Below are 17,993 nucleotides of genomic sequence, written 5' to 3' on the forward strand. Positions count from 1 at the left end.
CCCATCCGGTGCCCCAAATACCGAATTTCTTATAATTTGAGAAAATATTTAGGAATTTTATCCCAAATCACCCTCTATCCCATTTCCCATTTTGGAGTTTAGGGATGTGGTTGCTACAGTAAGTCCCTAAATATGGAGATCTATTGTTTGTCCCTAAACTATTTTTATATTGATAAAATTATTTGTAGTTAAGTTTATAAAAGTAGGTGAGAGAAAAATGTAATAAAGAAATAATAAAGAAATGTTATTTTAATAAAATGGAGAAAATATAGGGAATGAGATGTAGGAGGTTTTTGAAAGATGAGTAAAATTTAGAGAAAAATTTTAAGAAATGTACTTTTTAGTTAAATTATAGGAAATTTTATAGAGAATGGGATGTGAATGCTCTTAGGCCGGGATTTTTCCGAGTTCCATTACTGTTACACAGTATTTGTCGAAAACAAAAACAAATGCAACACCATTTCCCACAGACACAGGTTTCAGTCACACCCAGCTAACCCAGCTAATTGATGTTTTGTGGCAAGAATCTTACCATATGGTAGGTAAGCAATTTGGGAGCGGAATTCATTATTGAAGACATTTCAAGACCAGCAAACCCCAGCAAACGAAGTTCAAAAGGCTGAGAAGGCCAAAAAAAAAATTTGAGAGAGAACCACAAACATAAACAGACTGTTTGTGTTTATTTGCATTACTCCATATTAACCACCAAAAAAAAAAAGAAAAAAAAAAAAGAAACCACAGACATGAACACACTGTGCTTATTTGCATTACTCCATATTAACGACATAATTCACACAGTGAGGATGCCATTTTCCTTCAAGCTTTCAATGGTGTCCCTAAGACTCACTTCAAAAGGAATGAAGCTAATACCCAAACTTTTGGCTTTGTCTTGGGATATCTTCTCGAGTGGTACCAGAGTCTTGCCATCTTCCCATCTGCAAAATTGAAAAAAAAAAAAAAAAAAAAAAATCTTGTTCAGACACTAGTATTGATGAATATTATCACTAGAGAAAATAAAAATTATTCTAACCTGAAAGTTACTCTTTCAGACCATCAAGTATTGAATGGCAGGTGGAAGAGAATTTGTTTACTTTGAAATACTTGGGTTTTTTTACAAAAACTGATCCCTTTTATCTCAAGATTTTTTCTGTATTTTGGTTCTTTTGTCAAAAGTGCAGGATGTCGGAATTATGTTGTCTAACAGGTTAAAGAAAGTCTCCAAATACAAAATAATATGCTCATGATTATATCATAGTTTCCAAAAGCCACAACAGCATGGTATTTCTTTCGAATGACCAAAGTGCTAAGGAATTTAGAATGTTGTTATTAAATGAAACAAGAAGATGGAAGCATAAGTAATTAATATAGTTGCTTGTGTCTATGGAACCAATAAAGGACTGCCATTACCATGGAATTGAATAACTCACTTTTCAGGCAGGTGCAAACTGGGGTAGAGTTTGTGCACTATCTTGAAAACCTCAGAATGGTGTTTAATATCGCCAACTAAACAGTATCTACCACTAGCAGCAGGAGCCTCAAATGCCTGAATATGTGCATCAACAACATCTCTAACATCAACAAATCTATAAATCCCACTAGGAAATGCTTGAGTTCCTGCACCCAGCCAAAAAAAGAAAAAAAAAAACAAACAAAAGAAGTTAACTAATGGAATCGCAAGAATTATACGGAAGGACGAGGCTGGAAGGAGATCAGTATATTTCTACAGGCCAAAAATTCTCACACGCCCTCTACAGTTAAACATGCAATTTTATTTTTGGTCACTTACAACCTGCTTTTAAGCATAAGTGAACTTAAATGGCCAGAGAAAAGGAAGTTCTACAAAACAGCTACTCATCATTCAAAGATAGAGAAACTTATAATGCCAGTCCATTATCGTAGTATCCTTAAAATGTTCTAACACTTGGAGTTTGCTGGAATAGGCGTAGATACACTTACTGTGCCATACATGAACTTGTACGTTTTAAATTTTTGTAAAGACAAATAAAATATGCATAATCCTCTTTAACTGCGAAAGAGTACCATTCATCAGCTTTATAAAAGCCTCAATGCTAGAAACAGGAGTTGGCTGTATGAGTGGACCAATAACAAAGCCTGGATGCATTGTAACCAAATCTATTCCACCCTCTTCAGCAAATTTCCAAGCAGCCTCCTCAGCTAAGGTTTTTGAGAGCTGATACCAGAGCTGAAATAACCCAAAATGAGATATCCTTACTTGGTGTGTAACTAATTAATCATAGGCCTAAAAAGTATCTGCAATATATGCCTGATCTGATAATGAGCATCCAGGAATCTATGCAATTTACTTTTAATAATGTTCCAAGAAGTTGCCATGGCCATGCTCGTTGAGAAAGGAAGAAGGTGGCAAAGACAACCTTGACAGGCATGACACACTTAATACTGCTATTCTCTAATGTCCCTCAGTCATTATATACACACGCAAGCTCGTGCACCCGAAACTAAAAAAATTAATTAAGAGATTATGTATATCTTGTACTTACGGTAGCATCATCAATCAAACGTTACTCAAGGTCTTTGACTGCCACTGCCGAATATATAGATCAACCATATATAGGAACCTTATTAAAGATAAAATCAAAAAGATGATATTAAGACTACAGAACAGCATGTAGACACACCTTCAACTCCTCACATATAGCTGGATCTGAAAACCAAGTCTCGTCAACAACCACATCAGAGTCCAGAGGTTTTCTTTTGTAGAGAACTGAAGCCATAGAAGATGTTACAATCACTCTCTTCATAGAAGCAACTTTTGCACAGGATCTAAGAACGTTAAGTGTTCCCTTCACTGCTGGATCAATTATTTCTGACTGAATTATGAGAAAAATGTGGAAGTAGCTTGTATAAGAGTTCATTTATTTAACTAAGCAATAGAAAAAACACTAATATTGGACAAAATTGAACAAATGGCGTTCAGCAATTTTATCATGTGCTAATCATGTTATTGAATTACATTGTAGAACTTGTATGATGTCCCATGTTCTTAGAAACAATATAGCATTAGTTTACATGACTTTGAAGCTAAGAGCACTGATTTCCACAGTTGTTGGAGAACATTGAAGAAAAAAACACAATTTAACATGACAATGTTGTGAGAAAAGAACAATCAACTCTTTAAGCTACAGTGACAATAAAAGTTATATGCTTCCTAGCCTTCTCTGCAAAGTCCAGTTTATAATATTCCGTGTACTAGAGGACTGAACTTTTTGGCCAAGGCGCATGCACTAAGCAAGAATCACAGGAAGCAAAAACAAGAGAGCCGGCATCAGGATTCAGATCCCTGTAGTTGTTTTAGATCATTAAACAAACAAACTAAGCTTTCAGGACATGATTGGAAATATTATAACGATTCACCTTAAATATCCCAATAAAAAAATAATCTCATAGATTCAACCTGTGGGTCATTGGCTGAATGAAAAGCGGGGGATGCTGTATGAAAAACACCTTGGCATCCATCAACTACAGAATCAAAAGACCCTTCTTCCATTAAATTTGCTTTGAATAGCTGAAGTTTCTCTTTGGCTCCATCAAGTGAAAGTAAATGCTCAGTTTTCTTCGGATCATCTGTAGAATATATACCAGAAATTTTAATAGGAACTCAAAATTTTGGACTATCAAGCAGTGTGCATGAAAAAAGACCCGAGGAAGAAAAAGGTAAACCGACTGTTTTACAAGATAACATCCTTAATAAAAGATGAACCATCCTCATGTGATGACAGTTCATTACTTCACCACTCGACGGTGAGGTTGTGTACATGTCAAATGCAAAGAGCCTTAAAACTAATAAATATGGCATATAAATGTTAGTACTTTGGAATTACAGAGTGATATGAACAATAAGAAAAAAACGAAAATGAGATTAAAAAACTCACACACAATACAAGATTTACGTAATTCGACAATGTATTTACGTTTACCGGATTGTCCAAAAACACGAACAGACTGCTACAAAACACAACAAAGAGTAGGTGAAGGCTTGCTTGTTTTGGCATTAATTTTTTCCTATTGAAAATTATTTTGAGATAAAATAGTTCAGTGGAAAACATCACTATCTTTCTCTGTGAAAATCTGAAAATTAATCACTTTCCCAAAATCTTCCAATAAAAATCCTTTGGCTTAATTCTTTTTCAACGAGGGATGACTGCATTTTATATTATCATATTATTAAGGTTTTGTATCGTAAACTCTCAAATAACTTAAAATTGACATTTGACACTCTTCATTAAAACTTTACTTTTAAACAATAATGTTAGTCGTAGAGTATATAAATGTAATATAATTACTTTGAAGTTGTATAATTATTTTAAAAAAGAGTATAATTTATTATAAAAAAATTATAGTTTCGATATTTATTCACCTTTTACAAAAATCCGATTTCAGTGGTTTGGAAAACGCTTTTACAGTTACCTGCTGAGGATAGAAAAATGTACTTTTTAAAAAAAAAAAATTTTAAGATACGTAAAACAAATTCTAAAATCAGCTCTGCAATTATGAGGATTCATGCCAGCATTCCATCTTAATTCCTCTCTCTCTCTCTCTCTCTCTCTCTCTCTCGGCGTCGCCTTTTACTCTCTGAAACGTCACCTGAGGTCAACCCAGATGACGGGAGAAACCCGTAGAAACCGACCCATCAAAGCGCTAAACAGACAATAATATTCAGGACTGTACTCGTTCATCCATCCAGATCTTCTTACAATATTTTCTTTATTAAATCATTTAATAACGTTTGAGCAACAAAAAAAATAAAAAATAAAATAACATTAATTCGGTACCGTGGAAACGAAGGGGAGATTAGAAAGAGAGATCACCGACTTGGGTCTCGAACTGTAGCTTTGACGGTATAGCCACGTCGGAGCAAGTGCTTCACCAGCCATGATGCTATGTATCCCGAAGCTCCAGTGACGCACACCAATTTCTCTGCAGCGCCAGTACTCATGATCCTCCTCTCAATTACTTTCTAGTACTGTTTCTTCTGTTTCTCTCTGATAATCTGCGTGACCTATGTGGCAGTCAATGCTTTTTTTATGGTACGTAAGGGGTCATGACAGGATGGCCGGCCGGGGAAGATAGCGATTATGATTGCAGTTGACCGACGGATACAGCAACGTCTAGGTTGGATCAATGTCTAGCTTTTCAGGCCAGGGAATATGCTATGCAGTAAACATATATGGTTATAAGCTGGTAGGTAGTACTGTGATCACTTCCTGGCCACTTCCCACCCACCTTCCCAGCAATTATACTAATATTTATCCTTTGGAGTTACATGATTTTTTTTTTTTTAAAGAATACATGAATGTTTGAAATGTTTAACGTGGGTTTCGTTTTTCTTATTAGTTTTGGGATAATTAATCAACCATGTCATGATGATCGAAGGGTCCGTGCGATCCAATTTGGTTATATAAATATTATTGGCATCGATCATTAATTAAAGTTCCCCACCATCAGCGCAGGCATGCATGCATGCCTGCATGCAGCCTCAACATGGTTCAGAAAGTAAGGAAGACTGTCTGCTAGCTAGCAAAAATTAGCAGGCAGGAGTGATAATCGGCCGGTCTGGATTGGGAAAACCGACTGGACCGGTTAATTTGGACCGGATTGGACTGGAGCGAAATTGGTCCTGATCGGTCTCGATCCGAATTATAATGGACCGAAATCATTCAGTCCGGTCCACGGTCTAGGGATTTTTCACCCCAGACCGGACTGAATGAAATTTATATTTTTTTTTTATAATTTATATATATTGATTATATAATAATTGTATATAATTAATTATATAATTTTCATCTAACCTAAATGTATCACTAACTTACCATTAAGTAATTATTAACTAATACTATTATTTAGAATTTTATACTAATACTAATATTTATACTAAATTACTAATACTAATAGAGTAATAGTCTAGACTCTAGACTCTAATATGGTATAAAAATAAAATAAATACTAATAGTCTAATATAGAGTATAGTTAGATAACTTAAACTTAAATTTATACTAATATAGACTATAGTTATAACTTATACTAAAAACTAAGTGGGTAGTCTATAAATAATATTACTAATAGTCTAATCTATATAAGTTTATTACTATACTATATTACTAATAGTCTAACCTATAACTATACTATAACTATAATTTTTATCTAACCTAATTATATCACTAACTCGCCATTAAGTAATTACTATAGTTATATAGTATAACTATAATAATTATAATAACTAAATAAACTAATCACTTAACTTTACTATATTATATAGTTATTATATAACTATACTATATTACTAATAGTCTAATACTAATCAATTATATTACTAATACTATTATATAGTTATACTAATTATAATAAGTAATCACTAAGTCTATAACTATATATATTTAGTATTAAAGTATTGTTTTATTCTTTAATGTATTAATTACTAATATTATTAAGTCTTAAGAGTTATGGTATAAATTACAATATATGTATAATTTTATTCTAATACTAATATTTATACTAAATTATTAATACTAATAATCTAGACTCTAATATGGTATAAAAATAAAATAAATACTAATAGTTTAATATAGACTATAGACTATAGTTATACAACTTATACTAAAAATTAATTAATATAGTTATAACCTATACTAAATCACTAATACACTATAACTAATATTACTAATATATAGCTATACTATATTACTAGTAGTCTAATAGTCTAATACTAATACTATTATATAGTTATACTAATTATAATAAGTAATCACTAATCACTATAAGTCTATAACTATATATATTTAGTATTAAAGTATTATTATATTCTTTAATGTATTACTAATACTATTAAGTATTAAGAGCTAGGGTATAAATTATAATACATGTATAATTTTATAATATGTATTATATATTCCATAATGTATTTGTATCAATGTATAATATATATATTTTTTGAAATAGATCAATGTATAATATATAATAACACTATAATAGTATAATTATTAATATATAGTATTAGTATATATTAATATATTATAAGAGGTAATATATTATAGCATAATATAATTAATATTATATATAGGTATAACAGTATTAAGTATAATATTATACATACACGGTGCCGTTTTAGTCACTGCAGCTGAAAAAAACATACTGGGTTGCGTGAAATAGTTTCATGCAACATAGTTATTTATTTATTTATTTATTTTCACTCTAAAGCCCTTAAAACGGCGCCATTTGGGTCCATTAAAGAACTAAACGGTGCCCTTTTTATCAATCACATTTAAGTCCCCCCACCCCGTACGTGCGGATCACTTCCCCTTTTTTCCCCTCCCGAGTTAGAAACCCTAGATCACGATCCCCCCCCTTGCCGCCTTGCCCCTCCGTCACCATTTATTCTTCGGTACCCTCTCTCTCTCTCTCTCGGTGATAAATTTTGTTTGTTGGTGATTATTTGGTTCTTGATTAATTTGTTTTGATCTTAAGTCCAGTGTAATATGTATATATGGATAAACTATAGTTGCTAGAATATACCATAGATATATAGATCGAGAAGATCATGAGGAAACACTAGTAGAAGTAGTAATGAAATATTTTGGTGATTTGGGACAAAGATCAGGAAGCCTCCTAAAATTAAAAACCATGTAACAACTAGCATTTATTCTGGTTTCTACCATTCGTATGAATATCAACAAAATCATGAAGCTATTATCGATATTTTGCAAAAATAAAAATAAAAAAAAATGATATTAATTCCATGAGAAAACAAGAGTGGAGATAGCTAGGTGGCTAGCTAGGTTTTAATTCCAAATGAGAGGTTGGTTGTTGTTGGGTTTGTTATCTATAATCAACTAACATCCCCCAACCCACCTGCTTAAACAGGAATGTAATTTTGAAATCACAATGCCTTTACCAATAAAATAGTGTGTGTGTGTGTGTCTATATATATATTCATACTTAAATGATTCGGAGATAAGAACCAACCCAACTGCATGCATGCATACTTTGCAAAAGAATGTAGTATTTTTAGATATCTTGGTGATTTTTCTTATTCCTGATTATAGACTTGACTATTCTGAGAAGTTGTTGAGATGATTAATCAGAAATGATATTCATAAGTTGGAAAATAGCACATGTTTTTTTAAAATTATCATATATTTCCCTTCATTCTTCTTGAATGGGGGCATCCTTTAAGTACACATGGGGAAAAAAAAAACGTGGATGTATAACCATATATCATCATTTGACTAAATATATGTATTATTTTGTCAATTATGATTGACTTGTCACAATTTGAAGCAAAAGATGGTGTGAAAGCAAAAATAAGGTCAATAAAATTAAAAACGTGGCTGATGTTCAATAGAAAGAATACAATATGCATTTGAAGACATCTTTGTTTCTGCCTCTATTTCTGTTTCTGTTTCTATTTCTCTATTTCTGTTTATTTGTTTCTATTTCTGTTTCTGTATTTTTTTTTTTAATCTCTACCTATTGGCTAATGGCTATTATCATTATGAGACAACAATTCTATTTCTTATTTTTCCTGTGAATTTAATTTATGTCTCTTCATTTTTATAGATGGACTTGTCTACAAATGATGTGCAAGAGTCAACACAAGACATTCCTCCATTTTTACCTCCACCTCCACCTCCACCTCCACAGCCATCCAATGTAAGTAATAGTGTTGTTGGTGGGTCACAACGTGGTAGAGTGAGGTCAATGATTTGAGATCACTTTACAAAAATACTAAAAGGTGATCCCACTAAACCTAGGGCTGCTTGCAATTATTGTGGTGTTTCGTATGCATGTGATACGAAGACCAATGATATGAAATCTATGAAGTATCACATTGAGCACCAATATAAAAAATGTTCATTTAAGAAGACGGATAATTCCCAGACGACTCTAGCTAGGAAGGTGGAAGGAGGAAGTAGTAGTGGGGGACTTGTGCCAATTTCATTAAGTGTTGAGGCTTGCCGACAAGTCTTAGCAGAGATGATTATTCTTGATGAGTTGCCCTTTAAGCATGCTGAAGGGGAGGGTTTCAGGAAGTTTATGCTTGTAGTTTGCCCTAAGTGGGTAGGGATTCCATCCCGTATGACGGTTGCCAAGGACTGCTTTACTTTGTTTTTGAAGGAAAAACAAAAGTTGAAAAATGCTCTTCGAGGGTAGTGAATTTCCCTGACCATGGATACATGGACATCCGTGTAAAACCTAAACTATATGTGTTTGACAGCATACTTTATTGATGATGACTGAAAATTACACAAGAGGATTCTATCCTTTTCTTTAGTTGAAAATCACAAGGGTGATACACTTGGTAAGGGTATAGAGATGTGTTTGCATGATTGGGGGCGACCAAAGATACTTGCAATCACTCTTGATAATGCAAGTTCTAATAATGGGGCCGTTTCTTTTTTGAAAAAAAAAAACCAAGTATAGGAGAGACACGATTTTGGAACATGATTTCTTACATGTGCGATGTTGTGCCCATATTTTGAATTTAATCGTTCATGAAGGGTTGAAAGAATATGATGAGTCTATTGTGAAGGTGCAGGGTGTTGTGAAATATGTTAAATCTTCCCCTCAAAGGTGGGCGATATTTAAGAAATGTGTGGGTTTAGAAGATATTCAATCCAAAAGCCAAGTTTGCTTAGATGTACCAACTAGGTGGAACTCCACCTATCTTATGTTGGAAAGGGCTGCAAAATTTAGAAAGGCTTTTGAGAGATTGGAGGAAGAAGATCTGTGTTTCCTTGGTAGTATTCAAGATGATGATGACGACAATGTTGATGATGAAGATGTGGTAAATAGAAGAAAGTCGAGGAAGTTAGGGACTCCCAATGCATCCGATTGGGAAAAGGTGAAGCTATTTATGAGGTTTCTTCAATTATTTCACGATTCAACATTACGCTTCTCGGGGGGTGAATACGTAATTTGTAATATTTTTTTCACGGAGTTGGTTGTATTAAATATGCTATTAACATAGAGTGTGAAGAACGAAACCCTGTGGTGGGATTAATGGCCACAAATATGTTGAAAAAGTTTGAAAAGTATTGGGACAATTTAAAAAATCAGAATATGTTGCTGTATGTTGGGGTTCTTCTTGATCCTCGGTTCAAGATGTGATATCTTGATTTTGGTTTGGGACAAATGTATGCACATGATCCTACAAAAAAAAATTGATTTCAGTTGGAGGGTGAGAAATGCATTTATCCATATTTATGAGCATACATGGAAAATGAAGAAGAGAGTTCTCCTCAGTGCACAAGTTCCCCACATGAAGATGTAGGTCCTTCAGTTGACAAGAATGAGAGTAGAAAGGCACAATTGATGGCACAATTTAAGCAAAAGTTACAGTTAGAAGACAGTTTGGAAAGTAAGTCAGAAGTTGATAGATATCTAACTGAAAGATGTGAGGATCAAGATGATAATTTTGACATTCTAAATTGGTGGAAGGTGAATTCTATTAGATATCGTGTACTTTTAAAGGTTGCACGCGATATACTTGCAATACCGGTATCTACTGTGGCCTCTGAATCTACTTTTAACACTGCTAGTCGTGTGCTTGACCCTTTCAGAAGTAGTTTAAGTCTGATGAGTGTTGAGGGTCTCATATGTGCATAAAATTGGCTTTGTTCTTCTTCTACTCTAATAAGCCTTAGGACTTTAATGGATGAAGTGAAGGAATTTGAGAAACAGTTAGATATGGGTATATAATGCATTTATTTTGTTGTTTATTTTGTTTTATAATATATGTTGTGTAAGGCTATTTAACTTGTTTTGTTTTAAATTTTTAGGTGAGTTTGCTGATTCTATGGAGGCATCAAATTCAATGCCTACTAGCCCAAATTTCAATGCTAATTAAAGACTAAACAGGTGAGAAGATTGTTCGTTATGGTTTTTCTTAAAGGCATTGTTCATGTGGGCCATTTGCCATAGATTTATTTTTTAATGTTTGAATTTTAAAACTGCTTATGTGTTTAATTGTTTTTGCAATAAAGTGGCTGATGTTGCATTTAGATGCCATGTAACAAATGCATCATTTAATTAATTATATGTTTTATTATATTGCTATATATTTTTGACATTGCAAATGCAATATATATATATATGCATGCTTTACTTGGATTATTATACATTTAATTTGAGGTTTGTTTGGTACTTTGGGTTTATGGTGTGTATTTTTTTAATGTTCTAGACTTCCAATAATGAAATCAAGGACTCACAATTTATTTGTGGAAGCTGGAAATTTAACTTTGTAAGTGTTACAACTTATGTTTTGTGTTGAACTCTGGAAATTACATTGCATCCTTCATCTTCAATACACTTTTAAGACTAATTAACCAAAAATCTAACTCAACTGCTCAAGCTTCATCATTTGCTGCTTTGCAACACATAAAGCACTCATTTGGTCACTTCTGTGTCATTACTCCATTTAGTCACATTAGTCATGCATGTTTCATGTTTATCTCAAAACTACTTAAATCGAGTTCAAAGCTTTCAGTCTACATGCTTATAATGCCTAGACCATTTTTATACTTTAAATCATTGAATTCATAATCACTCAAGTTTTGGACTCAAAACACCAAATAAAACATGCATTTCAACTCTAAAATATGTATCATCTTTAAGCCTAACATTATCAACATACATTTTAATCACATTTTTAAGTGTTAACAACAATCAGTTTCATTTTCATCTTAATTCTTAACAACACTTAATTCTAGTCATGAAAATTCACAAACCAACCTACAAACCATGCTTGGTCCAAAACTAGGACTAGGAGCACTTTACTCCTTCAACACCCACATATATACATGCATACCATATAAACATTTACATGCTAAATCTGATCAGCCCTTCTTTAGTCCTTAGTAACTCCAAACAATAACCAAGAACACAACATTATAAGTTGAAATCACATGGGTCTAGTACTATTGGACACATAAATGATTAGTTTGAACTCTATTTTTTTAAGCAACTTAAAAGCTCATCATGTAAATATATATGCTTGTTGCTAACATAATATGTCTCATATCTGATTATTATAATTATTTTTTACCTTTTTTAAGGGTCCTAAAATCAGTAACATATTTTGGTTGCTCATAGAGTCATAACTCATAAGATAATTGCTCAAACTCTCACTATAAGTGGCATGTGCAAACTGCAGTGCATGAGTATCAGTAGCAAGAACTAAGTAGCAGGAGCTTTGTGGCAGTAGCAAGGAACTAGCAACAAAGCAGGAAGCCCGGAGGCAGCAACTTTGTGGCTATGGTTTATTATGTGTTTTATTATTTTGTAGCAGTAGGCTGTAGTAGGGAAGGAACTTCATTTGGTTGTTAATCTAGATGTGTTCATATATATATATATATATATTTGTGTTTTGTATTGATGTAAATCAGTAAATATGAAAGGGTAAGAGTCTAAGAAAGTGACAGCTGTGTATTATTATGTAATTGTTACTTGTATTTTTTTTCATTTTTATTTTTTATCTTTTTCTATTCAGACTTTTTAAGTTTTAACATAGGATAACTTTGATATAAGTTATATATTAGTTATTACTTATTAGGTATTTTACTAATTAGGGATTGTTTTTAATTTATTTATTACTGATTAGGTATTTTACTTATTACTTACTTATTACTGATTAGGTATTTTTCTGCAGTTATTCATAACATGACTTAGTAAGTTAGTATAACAGTATTGATAATTGGAATATTTAATGTTTTCTGGAGTGCTGCACTAAAATAATTCGATTGATAATCTTAATTATTTTTATTTTCCCTTCAAGATCTTTTATTTTTAGTATTTTTTGACTTAAAATTGGATAAAAGGGTTAGTGAGCCAAAAAAACTAAACGGATTGGGCCAAGGGCCCAGTTTGGACTAGGGCAGACTGACCGAACCGAGCGCCCCGAATGGGATCGAGAGACCTACCAGACTGGCCTATCCCGAATGGGACCGGACCGAATCGGTCCTTATCCATTTCGGTCCAGTCTAGGGTAGAAAAACTCTGAACCGTATAGGTCAGGTCCGGTCCATAATACCCGAACCAGACCGAATGAACCCCTAGCTTCAAGGTTTCAAGTTTCAACACCTATGTATGTACTACGCCTCCAGACTCCATAATGATATATTTAGATTTCAAATGTATATATCTCGATCGAGCTGAGTCCTATATATATAAAATAGTAGATTTTATTATAAAAAAATGTGAAAAGTTAATTTTATTTTATTTTATTTTATTGTAGAGACTACTTCTTTACAAATGATTCGCATAAGATTTATATATTTAGAGCTTGTAACTAGACAGATTCATATATCTCTATACGTAGTTGTTCACTCCAATATTGACAACTCTTATTAATTATATATTGATCAGTTTTGTATGGTTGCATAATTTCTCTGACGTTTCTGTATCTGATCTCCAGTTGTTACGTGAATTTCTTTTCATTTACAATTTTCTTACTCCTGCATACTACATGCGCAGAATTTCCTAGAAAAGTTCTCTATTTCATCATAACTACTTGTAGTAAAGTACACAATTAACTAGATTATACGTACCAAAGAATGTTCCTAACTGGCTAGTAGCTGGCTAGGAAACAACGTTTATGCAACAGAATTGAGAAGATGCAGTTCTTCATGCGGGGCAGGTCTTGTGGTTTCTAGAGACCCCCGCAAAGCCTACTCAGCCAACTAGACGGTAGAACAGTCCCAATATAATTAGAACTTCCAATGCAGCGTCTCCGACTTCTTCCATAGTAGAGTCACATATATCGAACGGCATGTGAGTCTCAGATTCTGATCAGTTTGTGGAGTTGTTAGACTTGAACAAACGTGCATGCAATGATCTTAAAGAAATCTGTTGTTCTGTTTTGAGACAACTAGCAGAGACCTAGAGTAGATGTAGCCCGGCTGGTGCGGTGACTAGAGGTGTTGAAATTAAAAGACACAATTGGATCTACAATAGCCACAGTTCCACCTAATAAGGATGCAGCTGTTACATGAGGAATTCTTTTATACCTTATGAGCTGTCAATATTCTTTTATTTGTTTTTATCATTTATAATTGTAATCTATAAATAGACATACACGGACTGTGTACAATGTGAGAATCATATATACAATTTCAGTTAGTGCCTTTTTCAGCTTTATGTTGCTTTCGTTGTCTTCATACTCAGCTCTATTTTTCATTCTCTGCATCACTATTAACATGGTATCATGAGCCATGACAGATACCTCTTCATACACTGAAGACACCCATTCCTCTCCTATTATCTCCAATATTCCTTCCATTCCACAAACAGACCCACACCACCCCTCTAGCCCCTATTATATCCAACCTGGTGAAGGAGCATCTTCACCGTTAGTTCCCGATTTACTCACCACTAAGAACTATGTCACGTGGGCAAGAACTATGCGTCGCGCCCTCAATAACGGTTTATCAATGGAAAAATTCCTAAACCTTCAAACACTGCAGACCCTTTATATGCACCCTGAGAACGCTGCAATGATATGATGATAGCATGGATACAACATTCGGTTGGCTTTGAATACAGGTCAAGCATAGCTCATGCCAACACTGCTGCGGTTGTTTGGAGCGATCTTCGAGAGCGATTCTCAATTCAAAATGCTCGCAGAATTTTTCAACTCACCAAGTCAATCTCGGCACTTACCCAAGATGAGGATTCGATTAGTCAATACTATAACAAATTGAAGAGTTTCTGGGATGAACTGGAAATTTATGAACCCATGCCTTCATGTACGTGCGGAGCTGTAAAGATGCTACTGGACTATTCTCATAGAAGCAAAGTCATGCAATTCCTCATGGGATTGCATGACTCGTTTGATGTTGTCCGTGCCCAAATCCTCCTATATGATCCTCTCCTGGCACTGAATTGTGTCTTATCTCTTGTACAACAGGAAGAAAGGCGACGTCAACTTCATTCACCTCTTGCGCCGATTGCAATGGCAGTCAAAGGACCTGAACCACGTAGTCCATCTTCTTCATGAAAGGATCGCTTATTCTGTTCCCACTGCAACATTTCGGGACATTCCCTGGAACGGTACTTCAAAGCCAACCCCAATCTTCTCGTGTGCACACATTTCCGCATACTAGGACACACCAACGACAAATGCTACAAGCTAAACGGATTTCCCCCAGGTCACAAAAACAATTCCAGATTTAAATCTTATGCTAATCAATCTTCACTTGAACAGGGGCAAATCGGCAATGGACCACCTATTACTCAAGAGCAGTACAACCAGCTTATCGCCTTGCTCCAACCCTCCCAATCCCCAACACTCACTTCTGCAGCAAACCAAGATGGTTCTAGTTCATCAGCCATCGAATTCTCTCCAGTCTCTAGTATTCACTCTTGTCATTTTCCAAACACTTCACACACCATAACCAAATCTTATCACTCTTGGATAATTGATACCAAAGCTACCAATCACATGATCTGTAGCCCCCATCTCTTCACAGATAACGTGTCATTTGTTTCACATACAATCAAGCTTCCCAATGGCAACTCCACAAAAGCCATGCACGTTGGTGATATTCAACTTTTTGATAACTTCATTCTCAAGCATGTCTTATGCGTACCAGATTTCTCTTTTAATTTGCTTTTGGCTAAATCTTTAACCACACATTCCAATTGTCGTCTTCTATTTTTTTCTAACTCTTGTTATATTCAGGACCTTTCATCCTGGAAGACGACTGGCATGGGGACAATGCATATTATCATCTTCAAACCTCAACACTAGCTCCTAATGCTTTACAAAATTTTCTTTCTACTTTCTGTTCTAGCTATGTTAACACCACAAATGTTTCAAAGTTTGATGAATACACATTATGGCATTACAGACTTGGACATAGTTCCATGACACAACACGTCTTGAATGAAATTCAAACACCAAATTCAAAACTCACGGGTTCATCTTCATTGCCTTTTGAAATTTGTCCACTCGCGAAGCAGCATAAAATTCCATTTCCTCAATCTCATACCATGGTTACCAAGCCTTTTGATTTAATTTCCGTCAATATTTGGGGCCCAAATTCAACACAAGCCTACAATGGCACCCTGTTCTTCCTTACAATTGTAGACCAATTTACTCGATGCACATGGATGTATTTACTGCAAAAGAAATCAGAAGCTCGTGCATCAGTCCAAAACTTCTTTTCCCTTGTCTTGACGCAATTCGACACTCCAATCAAAATAATCAGAATCGATAATGGTGCCGAGTTTCATATGCCAACATTTTACAATTCTAAAGGAACAATTCATCAACTCACATGTGTTGCCACTCCTCAACAAAATGCTCTTGCTAAGCATAAACATCAACACATATTGAATGTTGCTAGAGCCTTGAAATTTCAATCGGGCCTACCTATGAAATATTGGACAGAATTCATTAACATTGCCGTCTATTTGATCAACCGAACACCTTCTCCTCATCTGCACTACAAGTCACGTTTTGAAATACTTTACAATAAAAAATCCACATATTCCCATCTCAAAACATTCGGCTGCCTTTGTTTCACCTCAACACTCAACCATGGTCGTTCTAAATTTGCATCCCGAGCTCGAAAATGCTTATTCATCAGCTACCCATATGGAGTAAAAGGATACAAACTCTTGGACATCACCACCAATCAAATCTTCCTTTCCCGTGATGTTGTCTTTCACGAGCACATTTTTCCTCTCAAAAAAACCTCCATCGACACTCAAGATTTCAATACTTCCCCACCCCTTAGCCCATATATTTTCCACGTTGACCACATAAATCACGAACCCATATTACCTCATCTGCATGACACTTCTCCTGAACCCACAAACACCACTCATACTACCTCCACTTCACCCTCCCAACCCAACCTCACCAATAATATTCACTCACCACCTCCACCTCCACGTTGATCCACTAGAATTAGAACTGCCCCCGCATAACTTAAAGAGTTTCACTGCAATGCACTATCTCCCTCATCGTCAGATTCCAAAATGAAAGCTACTGGATCTTCTTCCAGCACAGGTTTGCATATTCCTTATCCCCTCTCCTCTGTTTTATCTTACACTTCATTATCACCATCTTTCAAAACATTTACCACTTCCACCTCCATCCATACTGAACCCACATCACACATTCAAGCCCTTAAAGATCCCATCTAGCGCGAGGCGATGGAGCAAGAACTCACTACTTTGGAGAATAATGAGACCTGGTCCATCATCAAATTACCCCATGGCAAGAAGTCGATTGATTGCAAATGGATTTACCGCTACAAATTCAAAGCTGATGGATCCATTGAACGTGCTAAGGCAAGATTGGTGGTGAAAGGCTTCACTCAACATAAAGGTATGGATTTTCATGACACGTTCTCCCTGGTTGCTAAGATGGTTTTCATTCGCACTTTGCTTGTTGTCGCTACCATAAAAGGATGAGATTTGCAACAGTTGGACGTTAATAACGCATTCCTCTATGGAGACCTTGATGAAGAACTCTACATGCGGCTTCCTCCCAGTTTACCTTCATCAAAACCAAATCAAGTCTGTAAATTACAGAAAAGTATTTATGGACTTCAACAGGCATCACGCCAGTGGAACAACAAGCTTTCATCCTTTATGGTCGAGTTTGGCTTTGTGTAATCTAAGTTAGACTATAGTCTGTTCATCAAACACACGGCTTCCTCTTTCACAGCCCTATTGGTTTATGTAGACGACATCATTGTCATGAGCTCAAATAATACATCAACTGATGAGGTCAAGCAGTTTTTATCCACCAAATTCAAGATCAAGAACCTGGGCTCACTAAAATATTTTCTCGGGATGGAATAGCTTGCTCAAAGGTTGGGATACAACTTTGTCAACGCAAGTATACCCTGGATATTTTATCCGAGACAGTATTACTTGCTGCCAAACCCTCCCTTTTGCCAATGGAACCGAATCTCAAACTCTAGAAAGACCAAGGTGATGTGTTTCGT

The 17,993-nt window shown here is 34.8% G+C and overlaps 1 protein-coding gene across 1 annotated transcript; it reads right to left on the reverse strand.

Annotated features, from left to right (window-relative positions):
* Positions 1-371: 371 nt before the first annotated feature.
* On the reverse strand, positions 372-5,269 carry LOC122293455 (phenylacetaldehyde reductase-like). The gene is made up of 6 exons (XM_043102036.1): positions 4,852-5,269; positions 3,434-3,603; positions 2,658-2,849; positions 2,041-2,203; positions 1,428-1,614; positions 372-935 (listed from the first exon to the last, which is right to left on the reverse strand). Exons 1-6 carry the CDS (start codon positions 4,973-4,975, stop codon positions 791-793), a joined length of 981 nt encoding a protein of 326 aa, XP_042957970.1. The 5' UTR covers positions 4,976-5,269; the 3' UTR covers positions 372-790.
* Between the last annotated feature and the right edge of the window lie 12,724 nt (positions 5,270-17,993).

Source organism: Carya illinoinensis, chromosome 14, assembly GCF_018687715.1.
Source record: "Carya illinoinensis cultivar Pawnee chromosome 14, C.illinoinensisPawnee_v1, whole genome shotgun sequence".
In the NCBI taxonomy this organism is placed as follows: domain Eukaryota; kingdom Viridiplantae; phylum Streptophyta; class Magnoliopsida; order Fagales; family Juglandaceae; genus Carya; species Carya illinoinensis.

What these genes read in the sequence shown, in the direction of transcription:
- LOC122293455 (XM_043102036.1), bottom strand. Translation starts at nt 4,975, where the DNA reads ATGAGTACTGGCGCTGCAGAGAAATTGGTGTGCGTCACTGGAGCTTCG. An exon ending in TTTTATAAAGCTGATGAATG is followed by an intron (nt 1,615 to 2,040) that starts GTACTCTTTCGC and finishes GGCTGGGTGCAG; the next exon opens with GAACTCAAGCATTTCCTAGT. An exon ending in AGTTTGCACCTGCCTGAAAA is followed by an intron (nt 936 to 1,427) that starts GTGAGTTATTCA and finishes TCAATTTTGCAG; the next exon opens with ATGGGAAGATGGCAAGACTC.